The 24,344-nt window shown below is 44.4% G+C and overlaps 1 protein-coding gene across 1 annotated transcript; it reads left to right on the top strand.

Moving 5' to 3' along the window:
• The first annotated feature begins 4,662 nt into the window (after positions 1-4,662).
• Positions 4,663-15,281, top strand: LOC125508266 (phenylalanine--tRNA ligase beta subunit, cytoplasmic-like). The gene is made up of 19 exons (XM_048672915.1): positions 4,663-4,842; positions 4,953-5,008; positions 5,115-5,218; positions 6,158-6,287; positions 7,006-7,121; positions 7,218-7,284; positions 8,517-8,558; positions 8,710-8,751; positions 8,931-9,007; positions 9,229-9,355; positions 9,461-9,628; positions 9,912-10,037; positions 12,725-12,835; positions 12,943-13,077; positions 14,034-14,108; positions 14,371-14,478; positions 14,562-14,651; positions 14,728-14,814; positions 14,900-15,281. The coding sequence occupies exons 1-19, from the start codon at positions 4,785-4,787 to the stop codon at positions 14,966-14,968; spliced, it is 1,788 nt and encodes a 595-aa protein (XP_048528872.1). The 5' UTR covers positions 4,663-4,784; the 3' UTR covers positions 14,969-15,281.
• The last annotated feature ends 9,063 nt before the right edge of the window (positions 15,282-24,344 follow it).

Genomic DNA, 24,344 nt, shown 5'->3' with positions numbered 1-24,344 from the left:
AGGACTCATTCATACGATGTCGAGGTAGATCATCACGTACTTTGTACTCCATCACAATCAATATAACAAGAGCATGACGTAGGGTTTTACCTCTTCGATAGGGCCCGAACCTGGGTAAACATCGTGTCTTTCTCTACTCCATGTTAACATTTAGCCGAGACCACCAGCTCGAGACCCCCTACCCGATATTCGCCAGTTTTAGCACCGACACCGACTTCCTTGTCCATGTCTTCGACCTCGTCTGAGGCGCTTGCAAGAACCTCGGTCGGGTCTTCGACATTAGCGCCAAGGTGGGTGGTGGGTGGCGTGAAAATTTCAACCCTTCCCCGGGCCTCCCAGAGCCGATCATAGGTTGAGGTCTAGTAATCTGATACTGTGAACCTCTAAATCTGATCTAACATCTCATTCAGAAGGGACTTCTCGGGTTCTTCCTAGGGTTGATCTGACATCGTGAGCAGGGGAGTTTCCCTGAGATCCGATCTAACATTGGTCCAAGATCTTTGCGTGTGGTCAAATCCGTTGCCAGGCTCTTGGGGTGTGTCATCGGATCCTGACCCGTGGTCGTGTGGGATGATCATTCTGAGCACTCATCTACGGCCGGATTTGACATCAGCGCCGGAACAAGTGCCTCATGTTGCTATTTTATCTAGTCTGACACCCAGTTTGAGAAGATCAGCTCTCCGCAGGGATCCGCAGTGTGCTCCAGATTATCCAACCTGACGATTCTTCCTGGAGCAAAGGTTTTGACCTGGCCCAGGCAGTCGATCTAAGCAGCGAAAAGAGTGATGTTGCCAAAGACGAAGATCTGGCCCATCACGAAGGTCATGCCGGCGCCGATCTGCTCGCCGATTTTGATCCCCATCAAATGTCGCGACTACGTAGCGGGACTTGCATGGGCCACCAATAACAGAGTCAATTCCGATAGATCTCGGGCAGGGGGTCCAGAGCTAGGAGCCTTGACATGATGGTAACATGCTAACTAGTTTTTACCCAAGTTCGGGCTCTCCTAAGAGATAAAACCCTACGTCCTGCTTTTGTTGGATTGATTTTGGGATGGAGTATAAAGAACATGTGATTAACACGAGATCATTGTGTGTCGTCTATGAGCTCTAGCCCTCGGTTTATATAGGTACCGGGGGTCTAAGGTTACAACATATTTGGTTGCGTATAAGGAGAACATGTTGCGGACGACTTCTAATATCTTGGAGTATCCACCAAGGCTCCGGGAGCCTTTTTCTTTTATACGCCACGGACCGCCTCGATCTGGCTCACTGGTGAACCGGCATGAGGTCCGTGGCCTGGCCCACCTGGCCGGGAGATGATGTGGTGAGAGACCCCCAATCCGGAACACGATCACCGCTCCAAATCGCATACGTCGATGACATCGCGAGCCACAACCCTTTACCATCCGATGCACGATCAATAATCGAGTAACACGAGGGATTATAAAAAAACACTAGTGATTCAATGCGCTTTATGCAGCTCATCACTTGGATCGGTCAAATATTGTCACAACAGTATAATACATCCCAAAATTGAAGACATTGACCGTTTGAGTCCCCGACAACAAGTATAACAACCGTAACATGCCTCGCCATTCTCTGAATACAGTGACCAAAGTGACTTTGTTGCGCCATCAGTATTTTTGGCCATTAGATCTAAAGTTGTAGGCATTTTTGGCCGTACGGTGAAACCTCTGAGCCAACAGTTACCGGGTTGTATAGGGCAACTGCTCCCACCGCAAAATGGATGCATGTGGTTAATTGGGCCTCGCTATCGCACGTGGCCCATTCAAAACCGACTAGGAAACGACCATCGAACCAATGAGCCACCCCCCCCCCCCCCCCCCCCCCCCCCCCCCCCGCCCCCCCCCCCCCCCCCCCCCCCCCCCCGCCAGGAGCTCCTGTCCGAGGCTCTCTACGTCAGAGAGCCGACGTTTCGCACAGGGCGCGGCTCACTTGGCCCGACCCATTTTGCAGTGGCACGTTCGCGAGGTGGAAAAACGCCAAAAATTAGCGCGCTAGAGCTGGTTTTTGAACCCGAGACTTCGAGGTGATGCGCGCGCAATGCTAGCCAATCTGCCTGACATCCCTCACCCCTTAAAAAAGCCAATCTGCCTGACAAACTCCTGTGCTAGATATGCAACGCAGCTGTTAAAGAAACTAACAAAAGCAGCAAAATCTAAACGTTCACAAAATTCCCCAAAAACTAGCCACTATAACACATAGGAATTTGTAATTAAAATGGCAGCCCGGTGCATATGAACCGCAAGAGAGTTAAACTTTTTAGAAATTTAGAACATTATTTTCTTTAAAAAAATGAAAATATTTTTTGAAACACAAACATTTCGTGAAAACACAAACCTTTTTTGGGTTTCTCAAACATTTCTTGAAAAAAGTTTTTTTTTGAAAATGAGAATATTTTTGAAATCACAAACAATCTTTAAAAAACAAATATTTTCTGAAAACAGGATTTTTTTTGAAAAAATATTTTAAAAAATTATGAACAAAATTTCCAAAACGGTAACAGTTTTTGAATTTGCAAACAAAATTTGAAAACATGAACATTTTTTGAATATGTGAACAAATTTGGCAAAGGTTGAACCTTTTTTTTTGAAATTCCTGAACATTTTTTGAATTTGTGAACAAAATTTGAAAAGCAAACAGTTTTCAAAACTTGACCATTTTATGAAAAATCCTTGAACTTTTTTTAATTTGCAAACAAAATTTGAAAACATGAACATTTTTTGAAAATTTGAACAAATTTGGAAAAGCTAGAACAGTTTTTGAAATTCCCGAACATTTTGTGAATTTGTGAAAAGAAAATTAAAAACATGGATAGTTTTCTAAATTACGAACAGTTTTTCAAAATGTGAACATTTTCGAAAATACCCCGAACATTTTTAATTAGCGATTTTTTTTCAAATCGCGGACGGGTCGACAATTTGTCGCAGAATGCGTGACATCCTACCCCCGTGGCCCCGTCTCCTCCTCCTCTCCTCCTCGTCTTCGTTTCAGATGTGTAGCACAGATGTAGTACCACTGCATGCATCCCAATCCCATCGCATGTAGTAGTAGTATATAAGTTGAAAAAAGAATAACCACTCGTCCCCCGCGTCGCCCTCCTTGGCGACACGGGGGAAGCCCTAGATCGAGGCGGCTCGCCCCTCTCTCCTCCCTCCCCTCGGCTCGCCGCCGCCGGAGGAGCGGCCGGCGAAGTCCGGGCCGGCTCCTGTGAAGGTGGCGGCGGGGCCCTTCTCCATTTTTTGCCTGCATGCTTCGCGCGGCGGCTGCCGAATGGCGCGGGTGCTGCCATGGACGGCGCGGGTGCTCGCGCTCGCGAGATATCCTAGACGATGTGGCGGCCCTGGGCGGCGTATGGTGGAGGCTCGCTGCGGCTGCCGGGCCAGATCTGGGCCTGGCGGGCTGGCGGCTGGTGGAGCGGGCGCGGGATGAGCGTAGTCGGTGCCCCTAGCGCGGATCTGTTGGGTGGTTGCGCCGGTGCGCGAGGAGGTTGGGCGACACGGCGGTGAGGGGCTCCAAGCCCGATCTGAGTTTGGGCGGTCCCGTGCCCAGATCTCGCTGGCTAGTGGCGCCTGGATAGGGGAGGCGGGAGCGGTGGTGCCGGTGGATGCTGGTGGGTTCCCCTTGCAAGCGTGTGCACGTCCAGCTCCTAGAGCAGGGGCGCCGTCCAGCCTGTTGGTGCTAGAGGAGGCTCAGGCAGACCAGATCCAGCACGGAGGTCCGGTCTTTGCGCGCGGTGATGCGAGCGCGTTAAGTTTTGGCTTGGTTTTCGCTCTGTTTCGGCGCGCTGCGGTGCGGGCCAGTCTGCAATGGTTCTACTTCGCTCTTTCCTGTGCGCTGCGGTGCGAAATCTCGCCCAGATCTGCGCACGGAGCCGGAGGATGGCCGGAGTCGATTTGGTTCGCCCAGGTCCTGCGAGCGGCGGTGCGGACCGGTCAGGTTGGCGTGTGCTCGCCTAGATTCTGCGTGCGGCGGCGACTATCCCGTGTCTGGTAGTGTATGCTTGGCCTTGCTCTGCGCGGTGGTGCTGGTTGGTCTCGGATCCTGGATGGTTGGCGGAAGGCTTGGCTCCGGATGAAAATCTTGCATCGACCTTGTCGAAGCCGACGGTAACGGCATCTATGGATGTCGTCTTCTTCCTTGGAGGTACCGCCGTGGAGCTCGTTGCTTTTCCTGCCTCATGACTGAGGTCTTCGAGTGAAAACCTAAGATCTGGCGGAGCCAAATCGGATGATGGTGGTCCTCTCGATACCACTTCCTTCTGGGAGGCGTCATCTTGGAGGCCTTGATGATGGATTCCGATGATGTGCATGGTTGCTGGCGAATCTTGGGTTTGTGTTGGTGCCGGCGGGTTTCTGTTTTTTTCTTTTCTTTTTACACTAGCCCTTTTGCGGTGCTTTTCTCCTTTGGAGGTGTTCTTATTACTCTTTTTCTGATCAATGAATTTGGCAGTGCTACTGCCAACGTTTAAAAAAAAAGATCTGTAGCACTGATCTCTCTCTATCCTTCTCTCCAACCCTAACCATCTGTGATCAGGGCCGCGGCAGTCCGTGCATGCCTTCCTTATCGTGGCGGCGTGCCCAATCCCGTACGCGTGCAGGTGGTCAGTTCATCATCGTACAAAGGAGAAAAAGATAAAAACCCTGAGCCCCGCGCCCCACCTGTCTGTCCAAACCCCCTCTCGCCAGCGCGTTCACCTCTCCCCGCCGCAGCCGCCGCTCGCGTGTCCCGCCGCCAGCAAGCGACACACCGCCGCTCGCGATGCCGACGGTCAGCGTCGGCCGCGACCGCCTCTTCGCCGCACTCGGCAGGGTCTACAGTAAGCGCCTCCCCCTCGCCCCCCACCCCTGAACCCCGCCGCGTACTCCCTCCCTTAACCCGCCGCGAGAACGCCTAACTTATCTCGTCTCTTTGTTGTGGATGCTCCAGCGCAAGACGAATTCGAGGCACTCTGCTTCGATTTCGGCATCGAACTCGATGATGTGGTGAGCCTCTCGGATCTGTGCCCTTTTTCTCTCTCCTATACTCGCATGCTTTGCTGTTTGGGTGTTAATTTCGTTTGATGTGATTTGCTTTATTGGGTTTGTGTAGACCACAGAGAAGGCCATCATCCGGAAGGAGAAGCACCTGGAGGAAGACGTCGAAGCGGATGGCGATGACGAGGTCATCTACAAGATTGAGGTTGCCGCCAATAGGTAATCGCATTTCGGTTTTACCAGCTGAATTGTCTATACAAGTGGCTAAACTGCTCTGACTTGAGTTGCTATCATGCGAGATATCTGTACGTCTTCGGTATCACTAGCTCAATTAGTCTGCATTGAGCTGCTAATTGAATATGTGTGTATGAATTGGTGTCACGAGCAAATTTTGTTCTGCAATTCAGTTAAAAGTTTTTGGTGTATATGGGTGTCGTGCATGCCATGTGTCACTTAATGGTTGGACTTTGCGGAGATTGACCTTGTTAATCCGTACTAATGTCAGCTCAAGTCTTAGCCTGCATTAATTATGGTGATTCTTTTGGTCTTGGCGTCAAATTTGGAACCAACATGTGTAGGTTTTGTTCACTCTGATTTCCATTTAATTTGACATAAACTTTGTCTTGCGCCATTCCTATATTTGATGGTAATTCATGTTACGGAGGGAGTAGTTTATTTTGTCTTGTTACTTTTGTATTTAGTTCTATTCTCTTGTTAAGTTTGGGTGTAGTAAGAAATTTTTTGATGCTGTGAGACACATGTAGTATAATAACTTGCTTTCTCGTACATGTTTGATGTGAGATAAGACTTCAAATAGTTGAACTTCCACACAGCACATTGTGTTCATCCAGAACTTCTGCTTTTGCTTTCTTTCCAGCAAAAGAAAAAGAACTGTTTGCTCGTATATGTCTGATGTGACATAAGACTTCAAATTGTTGAACTTCCAAATAGTCTACACTGGTTTTATAGATGGGAGTATCACCTTATTAGTATTGCTGGCGTCAAGTATGCACCGGAAATGTCTTGGCTGCCTTATGCTTTCACGATATGTTTTCTTAATTTACTAAGTTCAATTGGATGATTTGTTGGTTGCTAAACAACTACAAAGAATTAGCAAAGATTTCTTATGCAGTGTGATGTCCATTACAATGCATGCAGATATGATTTGTTATGTCTAGAAGGAATAGCAAGGTCCCTTCGCATTTTCACTGGGAGTGAAGCTACCCCTATATTTAAAATTGCCTCAATCCCTCGTGGTTCAATGCTTCAGATGCATGTTAGATCACAGGTAATGGGTTGACCAGGAAGGTTTACTTTTACCCTCATCTAGCTCTTTATTATACGTATGGTTATTATATTTTATCCTTATAATTTCTTATTGCCATGTTACGACATATGTCAAATTTTCAATTAATGTACTCGAAAAATATGAGAAAAAAACAATAAGGTTGAGTATCTTCAAATTTTCAATTAATATACTTGAAATTTTTTGCTAACTTCTGGGTAACAGTTCTGTATTGGCTGTGGATAAAATCGATAGACAGAGCTAAGGGCTTGGTGCTCGTCTCAATTTTAAACTCTCTTGAACAACTTCATTGTTAGTGTATATTCTGGATAAAAAACATTTCAAAAAAAAGGAGAAATGACTCAGTGAGTTAAATGAATGACAAAAAAGGGGTTTGGAAAAAGAAAACAAAGGCAGCGGTTAACACACTAGTTTAATTTTCTATACATATGTTTGTCATACTTAATCCATGTGTGTCATAAATGTTCAGTTGTAGCCCTGACCACTTGTATAGCAGAAAAAGACATGAAAATTCCTTGATGTTAACTTGTCCATGCGTTTGAGATTCTAGACGCTAGCAGCAGATGACATGTCAAGTAATGGATTACGTTTTTTTTTAAATCTTGACCCTGTTTCTCTAGGAAGAAATGGATTATGTATGCACACATCTATTAAAGGAAAGTCAAAGCCTTGACCAGCTGATATTTTATTTCTCTTGCAGACCTCGCAAATTAGACCATATGTAGTTTGTGCTGTCCTAAGAGGAGTAACTTTTGATGAAGTCAGATACAACAGCTTCATTGATCTTCAAGACAAACTCCATCAAAATATTTGCCGGTACAACTTGTCTGGGCTAGCGGTGGTGTGTTAGTTTGTTGTATTTGAGTTGAAGATCATCACCCTTAGTTAACTCATTGTTGTGCTGGAGAACAGGAAGAGAACTCTTGTTGCTATTGGTACCCATGATTTGGACACTCTACAAGGACCCTTCACATACGAGGTAATTTTTTGACCTTGCTGCAATTTAGCTACAGTTAGTTGACGCTCCTTATTAATTCCATCAAACATCCCAGAGAGCTTTGTATTTCCGTCAGGCACATCCTTGCTATTTCATTCTGTGCGTGTTTTGCATTTTCTGTTCTTCTCTGTGGTTGGTGGGTGGGGGGCCATATTTCTGTTTGAGGATCATTGCTAAAGCTTTTTTTTTCAAGGGTAGTTAAGTTTTTTAGGGATATAGAAACACAGGACATGCTGTGGTCCATTTAATTGATTTTGCATGTATCCACGGAGCTAGCTCATGTCAAGGCTATAGCTTATTGGCCCCAGAAGCTCCCTTCCGCTGCCTCAGGCCCTGTTTGGGGGAGTTCAGGTTTGTCTTGAGTTCACCAGAAGCAAACTATACTTTTAAACAGGCTGTCTTCAAGCTGGAGCTAACTCTCAGCTTGTATTGATAAACTGGACCTCCTTTTCACCAGCATTTTAGAGAAGCCCTAATTTGGGGGAAACTTGTGCCCTGTTATTTAAACCTATTGCATTATGGTCTGAAGCTTTGTAACACCAGCCCAAGGTGCTCCCCACTGTTGGTGTTATTCCAGCCTATAAGTACAATCGGTGCCATTTTTGCGGACTGCTGTTGATTCCGGGGTGGTTAACTGACAAGTGAAAGGCGGGGGTTCGGGTCTAGTTAGTAAAATTTGAAGAGTAGCTCTCCCTGACATGTGCAATCAAACTGTTCCTGATGCTATTGACTTCGGATGGAAATTCGGAGAATCGGTGTTAATTTTGGTGTAACTGGTGCATTAACCTTGGAACCATTGTGCATCCTAGGCATGGTTTCTTGTTTGAAGTTGTTGAATTGATGTATGTGTTGAGTTGTGGTGTTTGGATGGGCCTTTCCCAATTTCCGTGCTATACCCTATACTGTCCATATTCTTTGATAGCTTGGCTAGTTGAAGTAAATACAAAGAAAAACACCATCAGGTGCTGAGCTTTTCAAGTGTATCATAAGTTGATATTTTATTTATGTTTAGAGATTTTTGTGGGAATTTTCGACCTTGCAAGCAATTCTTGACTATAGTATATATCTTCTTATGTGCCTCTTTCGGATAAGCTTTTTTCATTTTGATCAAAACTCACAAATATTATTTTAACTTTATAGCTGATGATGCGACGATGCAAATGCCCCTGTTGATTCCTATATCCTTTATTTGACATATTAATTAATCTTTTCAGGCTCTACCACCACAGGAAATCAATTTTATCCCACTAAAGCAGGTTAAAATTCACCACTTTAAACCAGCGATACATATCTCCACTTTACACATTACTGTTAGAGCATTCCTGCAGTCTTTTGTGCGGGTTTCTGGGAAAACAGCAGTTTTGACTTACATTTCTTCTTTTCGTTTGCTTGGTTATATTGGTTCAGGAGCAAAATTTCAGAGCGGATGCATTGATGGATTTCTACAGAGTAAGTAGCTATAGGTTATAATGCCGTTGGTATACTTAATATTGCTACTTATGACCGTGGGAACCATGATTTTCTGAAGTTCTGCAGTTCTATACCCTTGGTGCTTAGTTCTGATTTTCCTTAAATACTCTCTCTGTACATATATTTGGTCACTGATAGCTTACACTTTCTTTTGGCAGTCGGACATGAAATTGAAGAAATTTTTGCATATAATCGAGAACTCTCCAGTTTACCCAGTTATACATGATAGCAACAGGTAAACCCATTTCATGGTATTGTGGTTACATTTCTCAACTTATTTTTGTTACAAGGCGTATGGTCTTGTTATAAAAGGCAAGACACACGTTTAGTTACCAGTTCAATACTTCACTTAATATTATGATGCATATATTGTTTGTACCAGGACTGTCCTGGTACTTATTCTGGGTCCTTGTTTTGTACTGCCCATACAGCAAGCTGACACTTCAATACTTGCAGAACTGTATTATCTTTACCTCCTATCATCAATGGTGCACATTCTGCTATCACCCTTAAGACAAGGAATGTGTTTATCGAATGCACTGCGACAGACCTTACAAAAGCAAATATTGTTCTGAACACAATGGTAGGTGTAATGTAATGCTTGCTATCTTTTAGATTGTAATTGTTCTGTCCTTTTGGATGAAGATTAGATTTGTTTTGTTGATGCACTTGTTACCTATGTGTCTAGGTTGCAATGTTTTCGGAGTACTGTGAAAATAAGTTTGAAGTGGAACCAGTTGAAGTGGTATCTTATGATGGAAGCACAGCCATTTATCCTGATCTTTCATGTTATAAAATGGAAGTTCCGCTCTCTGATATTGTTGGACCCATTGGAATCTCCGTAGATGAGACACAGGTATACTTTATTGAAGCCTGAAAGATCATCAAGTACAGCATATCTTTTCGCTGGAAACACGGACCTCATATGTAATAATTGAAACAAGTGATAGATTTCGATCTCTACTGTAGAACAGCTGGTTTTTCTGATGCAAATTGCAATGTTCTACCTGTATTCAAAATTAAATTAAACAAATATTTTTGATAATTATGTAAGGCAATGTTTTCTGCTTGAGTTCTTTGAATTTATGTTCGCAGCTTTGAGCAAGTGAAATGATACAACTGAGTATTTGAAAGTTCAGGTTATCTCCCTTTTGAACAAAATGCAATTGCAAGCGAGACTTTGTTCATCAAATGGGGAGCCTTGTATTTCGGTGTCTGTCCCTCCTACAAGAAGTGATGTTCTGCATGCCCGTGATCTAACAGAGGTAACATATGCCCCTACCTATCAAAGTCTTTTTTGTAGTTACTAGGAAAATTGCCCGTGCATTGCAACGGGAGAAAATAGCATCCCTACATTATCATTCCTTCAACTAAAGTAACATAGCTTGCAAGGCACGAGAATCAGGTTGTGCAGATGTGGTAGACATGAAACATTTTTTCTGAATTCTCGAGTGCGGAAGTTCGTCGGCTTGTTTTCGAGCGCCCTCATATTGAGTTGGCGCCTAGGTGATGTAATCTTTAATGGGGTCCAGTCAGCGCCGGTCCTGGAGTTTCGGGGGCCCCGGGGCGAACTCAAATGAATGGGCCCAGTGACAGCATTGGAGGAAAAAATTGATTCCATACATTGATAAAAAAATATATTGCAAAGCTATAATAAACAACGGTAATTTTCCTTGGTAAATATCACTCCAAGTCATAAATAACAATTTCATACTTTAGGTGTAAATCAAACATCATAAAAGTCATGGAGCATAACAGAAAAGAAATGACATACTAGCGAACCTCCAAGCCTCCAGTAATCATGAGAAATGGCTCTGTGCATTTTTTGATGCAAAATCATGAAATGAAACTGTCAAGATAAATGTAGTCTATTTCAAACACAAGATTTTGTTCCCTTGTATGCCCTTTTTATAATCAGAATATCTCTTGATTTATTGTCAAGAGTGTCCCAGTTTCTAGGGTCATAGATATCAAAAGGAGAAGATCCTTGTTCATCTACACTTGCAGGATTCTCACAGCCACTCAAATATTTATAGGAGTCTCATATGGGCATTGTTTTCCTCAATTGTGGTCTCATTCTCAGCGGGTTGTTGTTGGCCTTGTGCCCCCTTTTTTTTCTGAGCAACTGCCCTTGTGCCCGTGTGCGTGCCTGCCTGCCTTCACAGTTGGGCTTCTGCTGGAGATAGGCCTCCCTGCCTACAGAATCTTTCTTTTTTATTTAGCATTTCATCAAGGCCCATATCTATATATAGCAGCACTAGGTCGGGGCCCCTAATTTGACTGGGCCCCAGGCCGTCGCCCCTGCTGCCCTGGCCCGGGGCCGGCCCAGGGTCCAGTTAACATGGAAACCGTTGAAGAGGAGGTAAACATGTGCCACAAAGAGATAATTATTTTTCAAAGGCCTTTGAAAAAATAGAGAAATTGACAGTATTTTCATGGCTTGATTTTCTAAGGCGCAACTGTGAAATATTCTTTTACCGAGCAGTTTCGTGTTGTTGATGGACCCTACCCAACTTAGGCAGATGAATCATCCACCCCGTCTTGACCTAGACCTATACATAGTTTGTTCCATGACCAGTAAAATAGTAAGTTACTAACCAGTCAAGCTGTGAAATTGGACAAGACAAAACCATGTGTGGAGGCAAATTAGGCCTTTAGTTTCTGCTATCTCCATGATGCTCTCTCATTGTGCACACATCCATCCTATAACATCAACAATCAGAACCAAGTAGTTGTTTGAGATCATCAACATTGACATGCAGAACCAACAAATCAAGGTACATGAAACTATGTTGTGTTCAGTTTTGCACAACTTTACACATGTACACAGTTCTAGGACAAATCGATCCAGTCTTGCTTTCCTATAAGATCTGCATGCAGATCAAGCTGGTATATGCAGAACCTAGCTCGTGTACCTAGCTATAGGAAACTTAATGCGATTGAGCTTTGCACAGCAACACACATGTACACACCGAGGAGGAAACTGAAAAGACTACAAAAGAGTCGTTCTTCATTGTATTTGGTTAGGATCCAAGCAGGGCCGGATAGCGGCCGCCCTCCACGCCAATTACAGGAAGGCCCTCCACACAAATACACTCGGGTGCCTTAAAAAAACTCTCCTTTAATTAGGGGGTTTCTTGTTTTTTTCTTGAACAATCATCAATTAGCAATTTCACCTAATCTCCTTTAATACTTGTTTTCTTAAACCCCTCTTTTAAATTTATGCAGCAAGCATGGCATTATGAATCTCATTAATTTCCCACAAGTTAATTAGCCTGAATTTCGTCTAATTAGTCCACATAGGACGCACCGCATCCATCATTCTCTTCCTTCCTTCCAGTTTAATTAGCGCCCACGTAGTATGGATATTCCTTCCTTCCTATTTTAATTGGCCCACCATATATCTTTCCTTCCCTAGACTCATTTTCCTTCCTTCCTTAGCCGACTTATTGAGCTGGTTGATAAAGTGTAACTCTAAGACGTATATATGTTGGTGCTTTCAGTTGTAAGGGGGCGAGGTGGTACTATTGAATAAGAAAAGTAAACGTCTTGACTACACGTGAGCTGATATTGCTTAGTTGGTATGTGTGTATGGTATGGTTTGACAGATCGTGAGTTCAATTCGTGACGCAAGTAAATTTATTTTTTTGCCAAAATATCCGACCAGGCCCACCTTGGCCCATGCGGGGATGCACAAAATAAGCTATGTGCGGCCCATGCGGGGAATTTTGGTTGAGACGGACGGACGGACGAAGACCGACAAAAATTAGGGAGTAACCAATTAGTACCACCCCACGTATATGTTTTATATTTAAACTAAAAGCGTAAATTCACGAAAAGAAGCGTATTGTGACGGTGAACCCACGGAGTCAATCCGTGCTTTATCTTACGGAAAGATTATTTAGAATTGGTTGATAGTTTCTGGTTTGATTTTCATTTTCATTCCGTACAGGATGTTGCTATAGCTTATGGGTACAACAATGTGCCAAAATCAAAGCCAAAGTCTATGACAATAGGTGGAAGGCAACCACTAAACCGTTTCTCTGATAAAATCCGTGCTGAGGTATGTGCTTAAAATATTCAGTACCTTGTAGCGATCCTTCAGCTGTGTTCCATATGCATCTGTTCACTCATCGATATTTTACTGGGAGAACAATGTTTTTGGGGCAGGTTGCAAGAGCTGGTTATATGGAGGTGCTCACATTTGTTTTGACTTCACACGAAGAAAACTTTGACATGCTAAACAGGACAGACGATGGAAATAAAGCAGTCATTATTGCAAACCCCCGTACTTCTGAATTTGAGGTGAATTGCTCAAGTACTGAAGGGTGTCTTTATGATTGGATCTTTCATTTATTTGTTACTGCTTGTTACAGTAGAAAAAAGTATGTCATTATGTTGTTAATGCATGTTAAGCGTTCATTCATTGAGGCCTGGCCTTCTAGGCTTGGTATCTTTATTAGCTTCATTTTTTTAAATAGTTGTAGATAATTTAAATATGCACACAAGCAAAATCAAGAATGCATGCACAACTACCACCTGGTGCCGGATTATGTACTGATTAAAGTTGATGAAATGTTATGGTTCTGTCTTTTTGATTAACTAGTATTATCATGAATGCATGGAGAACTAGTCTCTGGTGCTGCATTATTTACTGATTATAGTTGATGAAATGTTATGGTTCTGTCTTTTTGATTAATTAGTACAATCATGAATGCATGGACACCTAGTCTCTGGTGCTGCATTATTTACTGATTATAGTTGATGAAATGCTATGGTTCTGTCTTTCTGATTAATATACCTTTTGGATGATGTTAGTTAAATAGATTGTCGTCATACTCGTAGTATATGTGGTCATTCATATTTAGCTGTCTTCCCTTACCTACTGCAAAACAAATCAATACATTTTGGTTCTAATGTAAGACCTTGAAATATAATTATACTCCCTCCGTTCCAGAATTTAAGGTGTATTGGTTTCCGTGCAAGTCAACCATTTGAAAGTTTGACCAAGATTATAGAACAAAATAGAAACATCTGCAATACCTAATAGATAAAATGTGAAACTAGCTTTCATGATCAATAAAATGATATAAATTTTATATTGTGGATATTGATATGTTTTTCTAAAAACTTGGTCAAACATGCACTCGTTTGACTTTTGAAAAAACAAACACACCTTATATAAAGGAACGGAGGGGGCACAATTCAAATGTGCTTATTCCAGTGCGTGATGTATGTTTGTTTTGCTTGTGATGTTGCAGGTTGTAAGGAGTAGTCTGATGTCATGTTTGTTGAAAACGCTGAAGCATAATATAGACCATCCAAGACCCATAAAGGTACTTTATGAAAACAAACAATAGTATTCGTCTGCATAGTGTTAGCAGTGTTACCGAGGTGCTTTTCATGTGGCTAATGTGCATATACTCCCCTTTTTATATAACAACATTCTAATTGTTTGCTGACACATAATATTGGTTTGTAAAATTATGTTTGTTAATATGTTTATCATGATCGAAAAGGAATGCTTTCATAGAGCTGCTTATATTGGAAATAACCAATTGGCCATAGTATAATTTTTCAGCATTGTTATGTGTGCAGATTTTTGAAGTTGGGGATGTAGTGTCATTGGATGCTTCACGTGATGTTGGTGCCTCCAATAATCGCCGGCTTGCAGCTTTGTACTGTAATAGTAATTCTGGATTTGAGGTAATACACAATTACTTCCTCTGCAGGAGTAATATTTAAAGTGCTTTGTTGTTGGCCTTGGCTAAATGTTATCAATTACCCAGGAAATTATGGGTTTGGTGGATAGGATCGTCAAAATCGTGACACATTCTCCATGCGTAAAATTCGGCCAGACTTACTATGTTCCTTCAAGTGTAAGCATTTGAAATTGTCGATGCATTTGTGGTACATCCAAGGTTCCTTTGGTGTACTGATTGTCTCGTCTTATAGGAACCCGAGTTCTTTACTAAAAGACAATGCAAAATTGTTAAGAGTGATGGAAAGCAGGTTGGCTACTTGGGAATTGTCCACGCTGAGGTAATTTTTTCTGTCACACGCAAAAAAATATGCCATGGAATGATGAGCTGTGAACAATAATTCTGACCTAGTCTGTTACATGCAGGTGCTAAGAAAATTTGGCATTCCGGACCCCTGCACCTTTGTCGAGATTGACATTGAGGCTCTTTTGTAGTTGCCATGTATGTGAGTCAGGGGATTCTCTAGGTTGGTTTTGTTCACTTGACAGTCTGGCAGGCGTGTGGTATCTCAACCCAACAGGACCGGACCCTCATTTTAGTCGTGCTAAGCAATATCATGATACTGTAGATGCCTCTCAGCTTTTTTGCGAGTGAAAGATCTTGCCTTACTTTGTTTCCGTTTTGATACAAATTATACAGCACCATTTTGGCACACATGTTTCTATGAAACATACCAGTTATTAATATTGTGAAGAATTAGGCGGTGGAAAGGCAACAAGTTGAGTTAATGAAATCCCTTCCAAACCATGTTTGACACGATGCTCAAGTAAATTTAGCGTCCAGCGCCTTTTTCACCGAACCTGACAATTCAGTTCTGTGAGTTGAGCAGGTTGCGGCTGAACTCTGCTGTCTGCTTCTCCCGATATCTGTTACGGAAATTTTGGTCGTCTGCGCGTTGTTTTCTTGGTCGGCCAATTGTGGGCGCGTTGCCTTCAAGCTGCAGACGTTTTCTTTCTTTCTTATTCCAGTCCTGACGGCTCATGGCTGACGGACAGAGCCGGGCACGAACGGACGGACAAGGCGAGTCCAATCCTTTCCCGATCGGGACGGACCGCTCTTCCAAGCCACAATCACAAGGTCCACTAGGACGGAGCTTCCGCCGCGGCCACTGTGTCTAGGTCCATGTGGGGCTCTTTTGTGCATTGACGAATTGGATGGACTTGGTTCACTGCGCTAGGAAATGAAGATTAGGCCCTGTTTGATAACAAAGTATTTTTGAAGTATTTGAAGAATACTGCAGTTTTTCAAAATACCATAGTATTAATTACTACGAGCTGTTTGGCTATGACTAAAAACTGTGGTATTAAAACATAGGAAATGAAGATTAGACCCTGTTTGATAACAAAGTATTTTTGAAGTATTTGAAGAATACTGCAGTTTTTCAAAATACCATAGTATTAATTACTATGAGCTGTTTGGCTATGACTAAAAACTGTGGTATTAAAACAGTAGTATTTACAAAACCACAGTATTTTCTCTGTTTTAAAAAAAGAACCCTTGACCTCTTTTTTAAAAACAGAGCATGCGCAAGAAAGTAGGAAAAGCCGCGTAGTTATCTTCTTCCTCCCTCTAAGCTGCAGCCGCCATGTCGCCTGTGGATATTGTCTCCGCCGGGGACAAACCAAGAGACGTCAAATAAGAGAAGAGCGTGAGTATGCTGAACTTTGTCCTCCGTCTCTTCTCGCTGACCGCTAGCACTTGCCTCTGTGGCCGCTTCGTTACCCCTCCTACTGCACAGTGCCAGTTGAGAGGAACGAGGCGCCCTTGAACTTGGAGAGCGAGCCCACGTTTAGCCGCCGGCAGCTCTGTGTCGTATTGTAACGCTATTGATGCGGCTATATCTCCTACGTGTCGAAGTACGACTTAGAGGCATAACCGCATTGAAAGCAATGTCGCAAGTAAGGTAATCTTCACAACAACCCATGTAAATATATAAAAGGAGAAAGGATACATAGTTGGCTTACACTCGCCACGTCACACAAATACATGAATAACATTACAATCATCCAATACACTCATGGTCCGACTACGGTACCAAAATAAAGATCAACCCCCACATGCGACATGGTCCCCGATCGCCCCAACTGTGCATCACTACTGATCATCTGGGAAAGACACATAGTGTAAGTGCATCTAGTGCCACCCTTAGTTGGTTTTGGAGTATTGACGACAAACCTAGTTGAGGGACTAATGTGTTTGTGAGAATTGCAGGACAACACAGGTAGAAGTCCCTCATTGATTCGGTTTTTCTACCAGAGATGACCCCTAAAAATATATGAAGACATTGATGTCAAAGGTGGTATATGAAGATATTCACATCGATGACTATGACAAGAGAAGACATCGCTTGAAGCCTATGGAACTCGAAGACTTAGATCTTTTGTAGTTCTTTTTCTTTGTTGAGTCATAGGAACCACTGTACTGTTAAGTGGGGTTCAAAAGAACCAGTCAGAATGACTGAAGTGATGCTTAACCAAAACCTGTGTCTTCGAGTGAAGACTATGAGAGCGAATCTTGTCCAGAGTCGGACAAGTCAGCTTTGCTTGTAGCCCAAGTAAAGTTGCCGTGTGAGTTTGAAATCTGACCGTTGGAACACGTGTCAGTTCCTTAGTGACCCAGGGTCATTTCGGACAAATCAGGTCGGGTTGCCTAGTGGCTATAAATAGCCCACCCCCTACAATCATAAACGGTTGGCTGCTCAGAGTTAGTGTACGACTTTTGTCGTTTGAGAGCAACCCACCTCGAAGCCTTTGAGAGAGAATTCCTTGCGAGGATAAAGCCCTAACCACCCAGAGCCAAAGAGAGTTAGGCATCACTTAAGTCTTCTTGTCTGTGTGATCTGAAGACTTATTACACTTGAGGACTGTGAATCCTCCAGCCGGTTAGGCGTCGCGTTCTGAGCATCCAAGAGACATTGTGGATCGCCGGTGAACGAAGTCTGTGAAGGTTTGGGAGTCTACCTTGAAGACTTACCAGAGTGATTGGGCGAGGTCTGTGTGACCTTAGCTCAAGGGGAATACGGTGAGGACTGGGTGTCCTGAGCTGCGTGTTCAGGACTGGGTGTCCGGGACTGTGTGTCCTCAGGTTTAAATACCTAGCCGCCCTAACCAGACGTACAGTTGTCACAGCAACTGGAACTGGTCCAACAAATCATTGTCTTCAACGAGTCACTGGTTTCATCCTTCCCTTCCCTTTACTTACTGTTGGTCCTTGTGAAGTCATTGTATGATTGCACTATCTTTTGTTTTCACTGAGTGACTGCGTGTTCTGTTTGGATTCATAATATCTTCCTACCTGATCCTTATGTGACGCCCCTGATTTGACCGTACACTAATCATACATGCAAACGTGTACGATCAAGATCAGGGACTCACGGGAAGATATCACAACACAACTCTACAAATAAAATCAGTCATACAAGCATCATATTAAAAGCCAGGGGCCTCGAGGGCTCGAATACAAGAGCTCGATCACAGACGAGTCAGCGGAAGCAACAATATCTGAGTACAGACATAAGTTAAACAAGTTTGCCTTAAGAAGGCTAGCACAAACTGGGATACAGATCGAAAGAGGCGCATGCCTCCTGCCTGGGATCCTCCTAACTACTCCTGGTCGTCGTCAGCGGGCAGCACGTAGTAGTAGGCACCTCCGGTGTAGTAGGAGTCGTCGTCGACGGTGGCGTCTGGCTCCTGGGCTCCAGCATCTAGTTGCGACAACTAGGTAGAAAGGATAGAGGGAAGAGAAGGAGAAAGCAACCGTGAGTACTCATCCAAAGTACTCGCAAGCAAGGAGCTACACTACATATGTATGCATTGGTATCAACTGGAATAAGGCTATTATATGTGGACTGAACTGCAGAAAGCCGGGATAAGGGGGGATAGCTAGTCCTTTCGAAGACTACGCTTCTGGCAGCCTCCGTCTTGCAGCATGTAGAAGAGAGTAGACTGAAGACCTCCAAGTAGCATCGTATAGCATAATCCTAACTGATGATCCTCCCCTCGTCGCCCTGTGAGAGAGAGATCACCGGTTGTATCTGGCACTTGGAAGGGTGTGTTTTATTAAGTATCCGGTTCTAGTTGTCATAAGGTCAAGGTACAACTCCGAGTCGTCCTTTTATCGAGGGACACGGCTATTCGAATAGATCAACTTCCCTGCAGGGGTGCACCACATAACCCAACACGCTCGATCCCATTTGGCCGGACACACTTTCCTGGGTCATGCCCGGCCTCGGAAGATCAACACGTCGCAGCCCTACCTAGGCACAACAGAGAGGTCAGCATGCCGGTCTAAATCCTATGGCGCAGGGGTCTGGGCCCATCGCCCTTTGCACACCTGCACGTTGCGTACGCGGCTGGTGAGCAGACCTAGCAACCTCCATTACAAAGGAAGTTGCATTACGCGGTCCAACCCGGCGCGCGCCACTCAGTCGCTGACATCACGAAGGCTTCGGCTGATACCACGACGTCGAGTGCCTATAACTGTCCCCGCGTAGATGGTTAGTGCGTATAAGCCAGTGGCCAGACTCAGATCAAATACCAAGATCTCGTTAAGCGTGTTATGTATCCGCAAACGCCGACCAGGGCTAGGCCCACCTCTCTCCTAGGTGGACTCAACCTGCCCTGTCGCTCCGCCTCAAGTAACAGTCGGGGGCCGTCGGGAACTCAGGCCCACCACTACCTGGATGGGGCCACCTGCCCCTTCAGCCCCCATCTCCAAACAGTTTCTCCAGTAATGTAACAGTGTAAAGTATATAGTATATGCCCGTGATCACCTCCCGAAGTGATCACGGCCCAGTAGTATAGCATGGCAGACAGACAAGAGTGTAGGGCCACTGATGGAACACTAGCATCCTATACTAAGCATTAGGATTGCAGGTAAAGATAACAACAGTAGTAGCAAGGATAGGCTATGCATCAGAATAGGATTAACGGAAAGCAGTAACATGCTACGCTACTCTAATGCAAGCAGTAGAAAGAGAGTAGGTGATATCTGGTGATCAAGGGGGGGGGCTTGCCTGGTTGCTCTGGCAAGAGAGAGGGGTCGTCAACACCGTAGTCGTACTGGGTAGCAGCGGCGTCGGTCTCGGTGTCTAGCGAGAGAAGAGGGGGAAGAAACAATAAATATAATGCAAACAAATGCATGACGATGCATGACATGACAAAGCGTGATGCTAGGTGTACCCTAACGCGGTACGAGATGGTACCGGTGAAGGGGGGGAAACATCCGGGAAAGTATCCCCAGTGTTTCGCGTTTTCGGACAGACGAACCGGAGGGGGGAAAGTTGCGTGTTCGATAGGTTAGGGATGTGTGGCGGACGAACGGGCTGCGTATCCGGATTCGTCTCGTCGTTTTGAGCAACTTTCATGTACAAAAGTATTTTCATCCGAGTTACGGATTATTTTATATGAATTTACAAAGCTTTAAACATATTTTGAATTTACAGAATTCTTTTAATTCAAAATAAAACAACAAAAATACTTTTGTCACGTTGTGTATTCTAGCTGTAGTATATGATGGTGGATCAGAGGGGTTGGGTTGACCTAGTCAAATATTTTGACTAGTCAACATATGAACAATGTAGGGGCCACATGTCATTGACTTAGACCTTTTTCTAAAAAAAATATTTTTCTCTAAACTAACCTTGAATCTACATGTCATCTACTATTAGACTAACTTACCACTAACTTTAATCCTAGGATATACTAGTTAAACAAGGGCCGGCCACACACGGCTGTTGCATAGCCGGCCACACACATACAGCCCCCACACAGAGGAGATTAAAACTGTATTCTGTTAACAAAAATAGCTTTTTGTGATTTTCATAGTATTTAATACATGCATCAAATGGATTTGGTCCAGTGGGATAAAATGAAGTATGTCAAGTATACTACCTTCACATAATAATTTTGCTCCTGTTAACAGTCGCTTAGGCGCTGTTTAGGAGCTGTCTAGAGGGTTAGTTATTGTAGAAATTGAAAAGCTAGCTAGCTAGCGTTACAGTAACTGAAGGTTCCTGTAGCAGCAACAACACAGGCAGAGCAGCAAGATGCAGTAGCAGCTAATGGCAGCAGGAGCAACGCAGTCAACAACGGCAAGTAGCAGCGGAGCCGCAAAGCAGAGCAGCAGCGGACGTGGCAGCAGGCAGGCGTGAGCGAGCCTAGGCGCGCGCGGGCACGAGCGACTACGGAGAGGCAGCAACACAGACGAGCAGGGGCGCGGCTAAAGTGATGCGCGGGGCGCGGCTTCGAGGAGGCAGGGCGCAGGCAGATGTGTGGCGCGCGTGCGGTGCGTGGACGGGGGCATGCACGGGGAGGCCATAGGCGTACGAGAGCACCGCAGAGGCGCGCGAGGCTGCAACTACATAGTACACAGAGGTGATGTGAACGTGAAGCTTCGGCCTCGGCGAGCAACGACGCGCGGGGGCACGGTTTGAATCCGGGAATGGGGGGGGGTCGGAGGAGGAGCTCACCGCAAACTCGAAGATGTGGTCGGGGAGGCCGGAGGTGGACCAGAGCCGCGGCAAACAACGTCGGACACCGGCGATGTATCGACGAAGATATGCTCGATGTCGAGCGTACCAGCCCTCCTAGCTCGAGCCCTTAGGCGAGGGCGAAGGAGAAGACGATGAAGGAGCTCCTGGACGTCTTGGCGCGATGAGGTGAGGCCGGTGGCCACGGGATCGAGAAGGCAGCAACAACTGTGGTCTCGGGTGTGGACGAAATCGAGAGGCGGAGAAGGAGACGAGGGGGATGGGCGTTAGGGTTTGCCAGGGGGTCGCGGGCGTCTGACTTAACAGCCAGGGAGGGCCGCGGGATGGCTGGCACCTGGCCGGGCGCACCCATGGCCGTGGGATGGCTGCCACGGCCTCCCCTGCTTCCTGTAGCGGTAGGTAGAAGGAGCTACGGGTGGGCTGGGGCTGTTTTTCTAAATGGGCCAAGGGGCCCAATAGATTAGGTTTCTTTTCTTTTTATTAGTAGGTTTCCCTTTTTCTTTTCTGTTTTCTTAGTTACTATTGTTTTCTATTTAGTTTAGGTACTAGATGATTTCAATTCATTGTGCAAACTATCACATAAATTTTAGGCAATATTTTGAGCTATTCCAACAAGTGTCAAATATTTTCGGAATGTTTACAGATTTATTTAAATTAGATTATTTCAATAAAAGCTTATGAGTCCGTTTTAAAATGTTTAGTGGCACTTGTATATTTTGAAAAATGATAATTCTTATATGAAAATTTGATAGTGAATATTTGCAGCCCAACCTACATTTTTATTTTACCTTTTGAAACATTTAAATTTTCAAGTTGCATCCAAATTTGAACTCGAACTGGTTTTCAATAAGAGTCGATTAAGCTTAATAAAAAAAAGGTGACTTGGTATCATTTGTCAGGGTTTACTGTAGCTTAATTATTGGGGTGTTACACCTTACTACCTAGCTGCTATTAGTCATTGTGCTTTCACTTCATTAAATACTTGACTATGGTTTGCCTAGTGTAGTCTACCTTCCGCTGCATGGTAATAGGTTTATTTCTATCGTTTGTCTTCGAAACTTCCACGTTTTGAAGACTTTCATAAAAATCGCCTATTCACCCCCCCTCTAGTCGATATAACGCACTTTCAATTGGTATCAGAGCAAGGTACTCCCTTGTTCTGTGTGATTCGGTTTAACCACCTGGAGTTTCAGCTATATTGACTGCAGGGATAATTAAAGTCTCCGCTGCATGCCCCGTCTTCGATGGAACTGAATATCCCTACCGGAAGAATAAGATGCGCATGCATCTTGAAGCCATTGACGTTGACCTATGGTATGTTGTCAAGAACGGCGTTCCCAAGGCTGGAGAAGGTGTCACTGCCGATGACGTCAAGAAGTTCGTTCAACTGGACTCTACTGCTAAGAATATAATCTGTGGTCATCTGACCAAAGGACAGTATAGCCGCGTGAGTGCTTTGGAAACATCTAAGCTAGTCTGGGACTGGCTCTCCAAGGTCAACGAAGGCGTCTCAACCCAGAGAGATTAGAGAATCAGTGTCCTTCGCAACCTCTTCAACTGCTTCAAGAGAAATGACAATGAGAATGTCCAGCTCACGTTTGATTGACTCACTGACATCACAAATGAGCTTCAAGCCCTCGGCACTACTGAGATCACCAAGCATGAAGTCGTCAAGACACTCCTGAGATCACTTGACAGTTCGTTTGACACCCTAGCCCTGATGATTCAAGAACGTCCTGATTTCAAGACACTCGATCCATCTGACGTACTTGAGAGGCTCAACACACATGAGTTTCAGCTTTCTGAGAAAAGAGATATTTACGGTCCCAACTATGGGCGAACTCGTGCCTTGAAGGCAAAAGCTGTCTCCTCATCTGAAGAAGAATCTGACAGCAGTTCTGATGACCCTGAAGACATTGGAAAGGAACTTGCTATGCTTGTGAAGAAGTTCCAAAAATTCACCAAGAAGAAAGGCTTCAGAAAATCTTCACGATCAAGCTCAAGGAATGATGAAGCTTCTGCTCATGACTACAAGAAGAAAACATGCCACAAGTGCAAGAAAACTGGCCACTTCATCTCCGAGTGTCCGCAGTGGGACAATGAGAACAAAAAGAAGAAGAAGAGCAAGGAATATGACTCTGACGACAAGAAGAAGAAGAAATACTCAAAGTCTTCTTCCAAGTCTTCCTCAAAGTCTTCATCACACAAGAAGAGCTCATCTGGCAAGGCACGTGCGTTTGTTGGCAAGGAAATGGATTCAGAAGAGGAGTCCGCTTCTGAGGAGGCGGAGGTGGAGTCTGAGGAGGAGTCCGGTTCTGGCGTTGCAAGTCTGGCTACAGCATACGTTGCCGAGTCCATCTTCAACACTGAAGACAATGACTTCATCACCGACACCGATGCAAATGACAAGGACTACTCCGCTCCTACCTACTGCTTCATGGCACGCGGTGCCAAGGTAAACACACGCACTACACACTATCAAACATCTAGTGAAGATGACTCTGATTGTGGTTCAAGACCCAGCTACAAAACACTTGCTAAAATTGCAACTGAACAACAGAAAGCTATGGAACATATTCAAAAACTGTTAGACAAAAGCGATGATCTGTTAGGCGCTGAAATGACTCGATCTGAGTCCTTAATTGAAGACATAAAAAATCCTCATGTTAAGTATGAGGAACTTGAAAGTCGTCATGAAACGCTCTCAACAACTCATGAAAAACTTTCCTATGATTATCTTCAAAGGAAGCAAGATCTTGAGAAATTGAGAGCGGCTCATGAAGATCTTCAAAAGGAAAACGAGTCACTTCGCGCCGAACAGATCAGTTCCGCTCAGGAAGGATTTGAACCACCATGTCTTAAATGCATTGAGCGTGATAATGCTACTTCTGTTGCTGAATGTTCTATTGCTGCTACTGTTGCAATATCTTCAACGGTTGATGTGGTAACTAACCCCTCTGCTGAGGATACCACTGCTATTGCTGATGAGAATGCTAGGTTGAAGACATTGCTTGAAACAGGGATGTACAAAAGTCTTAAAGGGCATCAGACACTATGTGATGTCCTCAAAAGGCAGATTCTGAACCGAAACCCGAGAAAAGAGGGTGTTGGGTTCGTAAGGAAAATGAATGCTGATGGCTCTTACTGGAAACCTGAGCAGTACCCCAAAACCACATGGGTTGCTGCAAAGGAACCTTCAGCAGATCCATCCAATCTATCTGGCTTCACTTGTGCTAACCCCATTGTCATTGATGAATCCTTTGATGCAAACTATAAACTGTTTAAGAATCAGAATGGTGAAGTGTTTGCCAGGTATATTG

The sequence above is a fragment of the Triticum urartu genome, chromosome 5 (genome assembly GCF_003073215.2).
Source record: "Triticum urartu cultivar G1812 chromosome 5, Tu2.1, whole genome shotgun sequence".
In the NCBI taxonomy this organism is placed as follows: domain Eukaryota; kingdom Viridiplantae; phylum Streptophyta; class Magnoliopsida; order Poales; family Poaceae; genus Triticum; species Triticum urartu.
Note: the sequence above shows the minus strand (reverse complement) of the source record. Positions and strands in the feature narration are given on the sequence as shown.

Excerpts from the sequence above, each read along its gene's own strand:
- LOC125508266 (XM_048672915.1), top strand. The coding sequence starts at position 4,785 with ATGCCGACGGTCAGCGTCGGCCGCGACCGCCTCTTCGCCGCACTCGGC. Across the intron at positions 6,288-7,005 it reads AGATGCATGTTAGATCACAG|ACCTCGCAAATTAGACCATA; the intron begins GTAATGGGTTGA and ends TTTCTCTTGCAG. Across the intron at positions 14,652-14,727 it reads CTTACTATGTTCCTTCAAGT|GAACCCGAGTTCTTTACTAA; the intron begins GTAAGCATTTGA and ends CTCGTCTTATAG.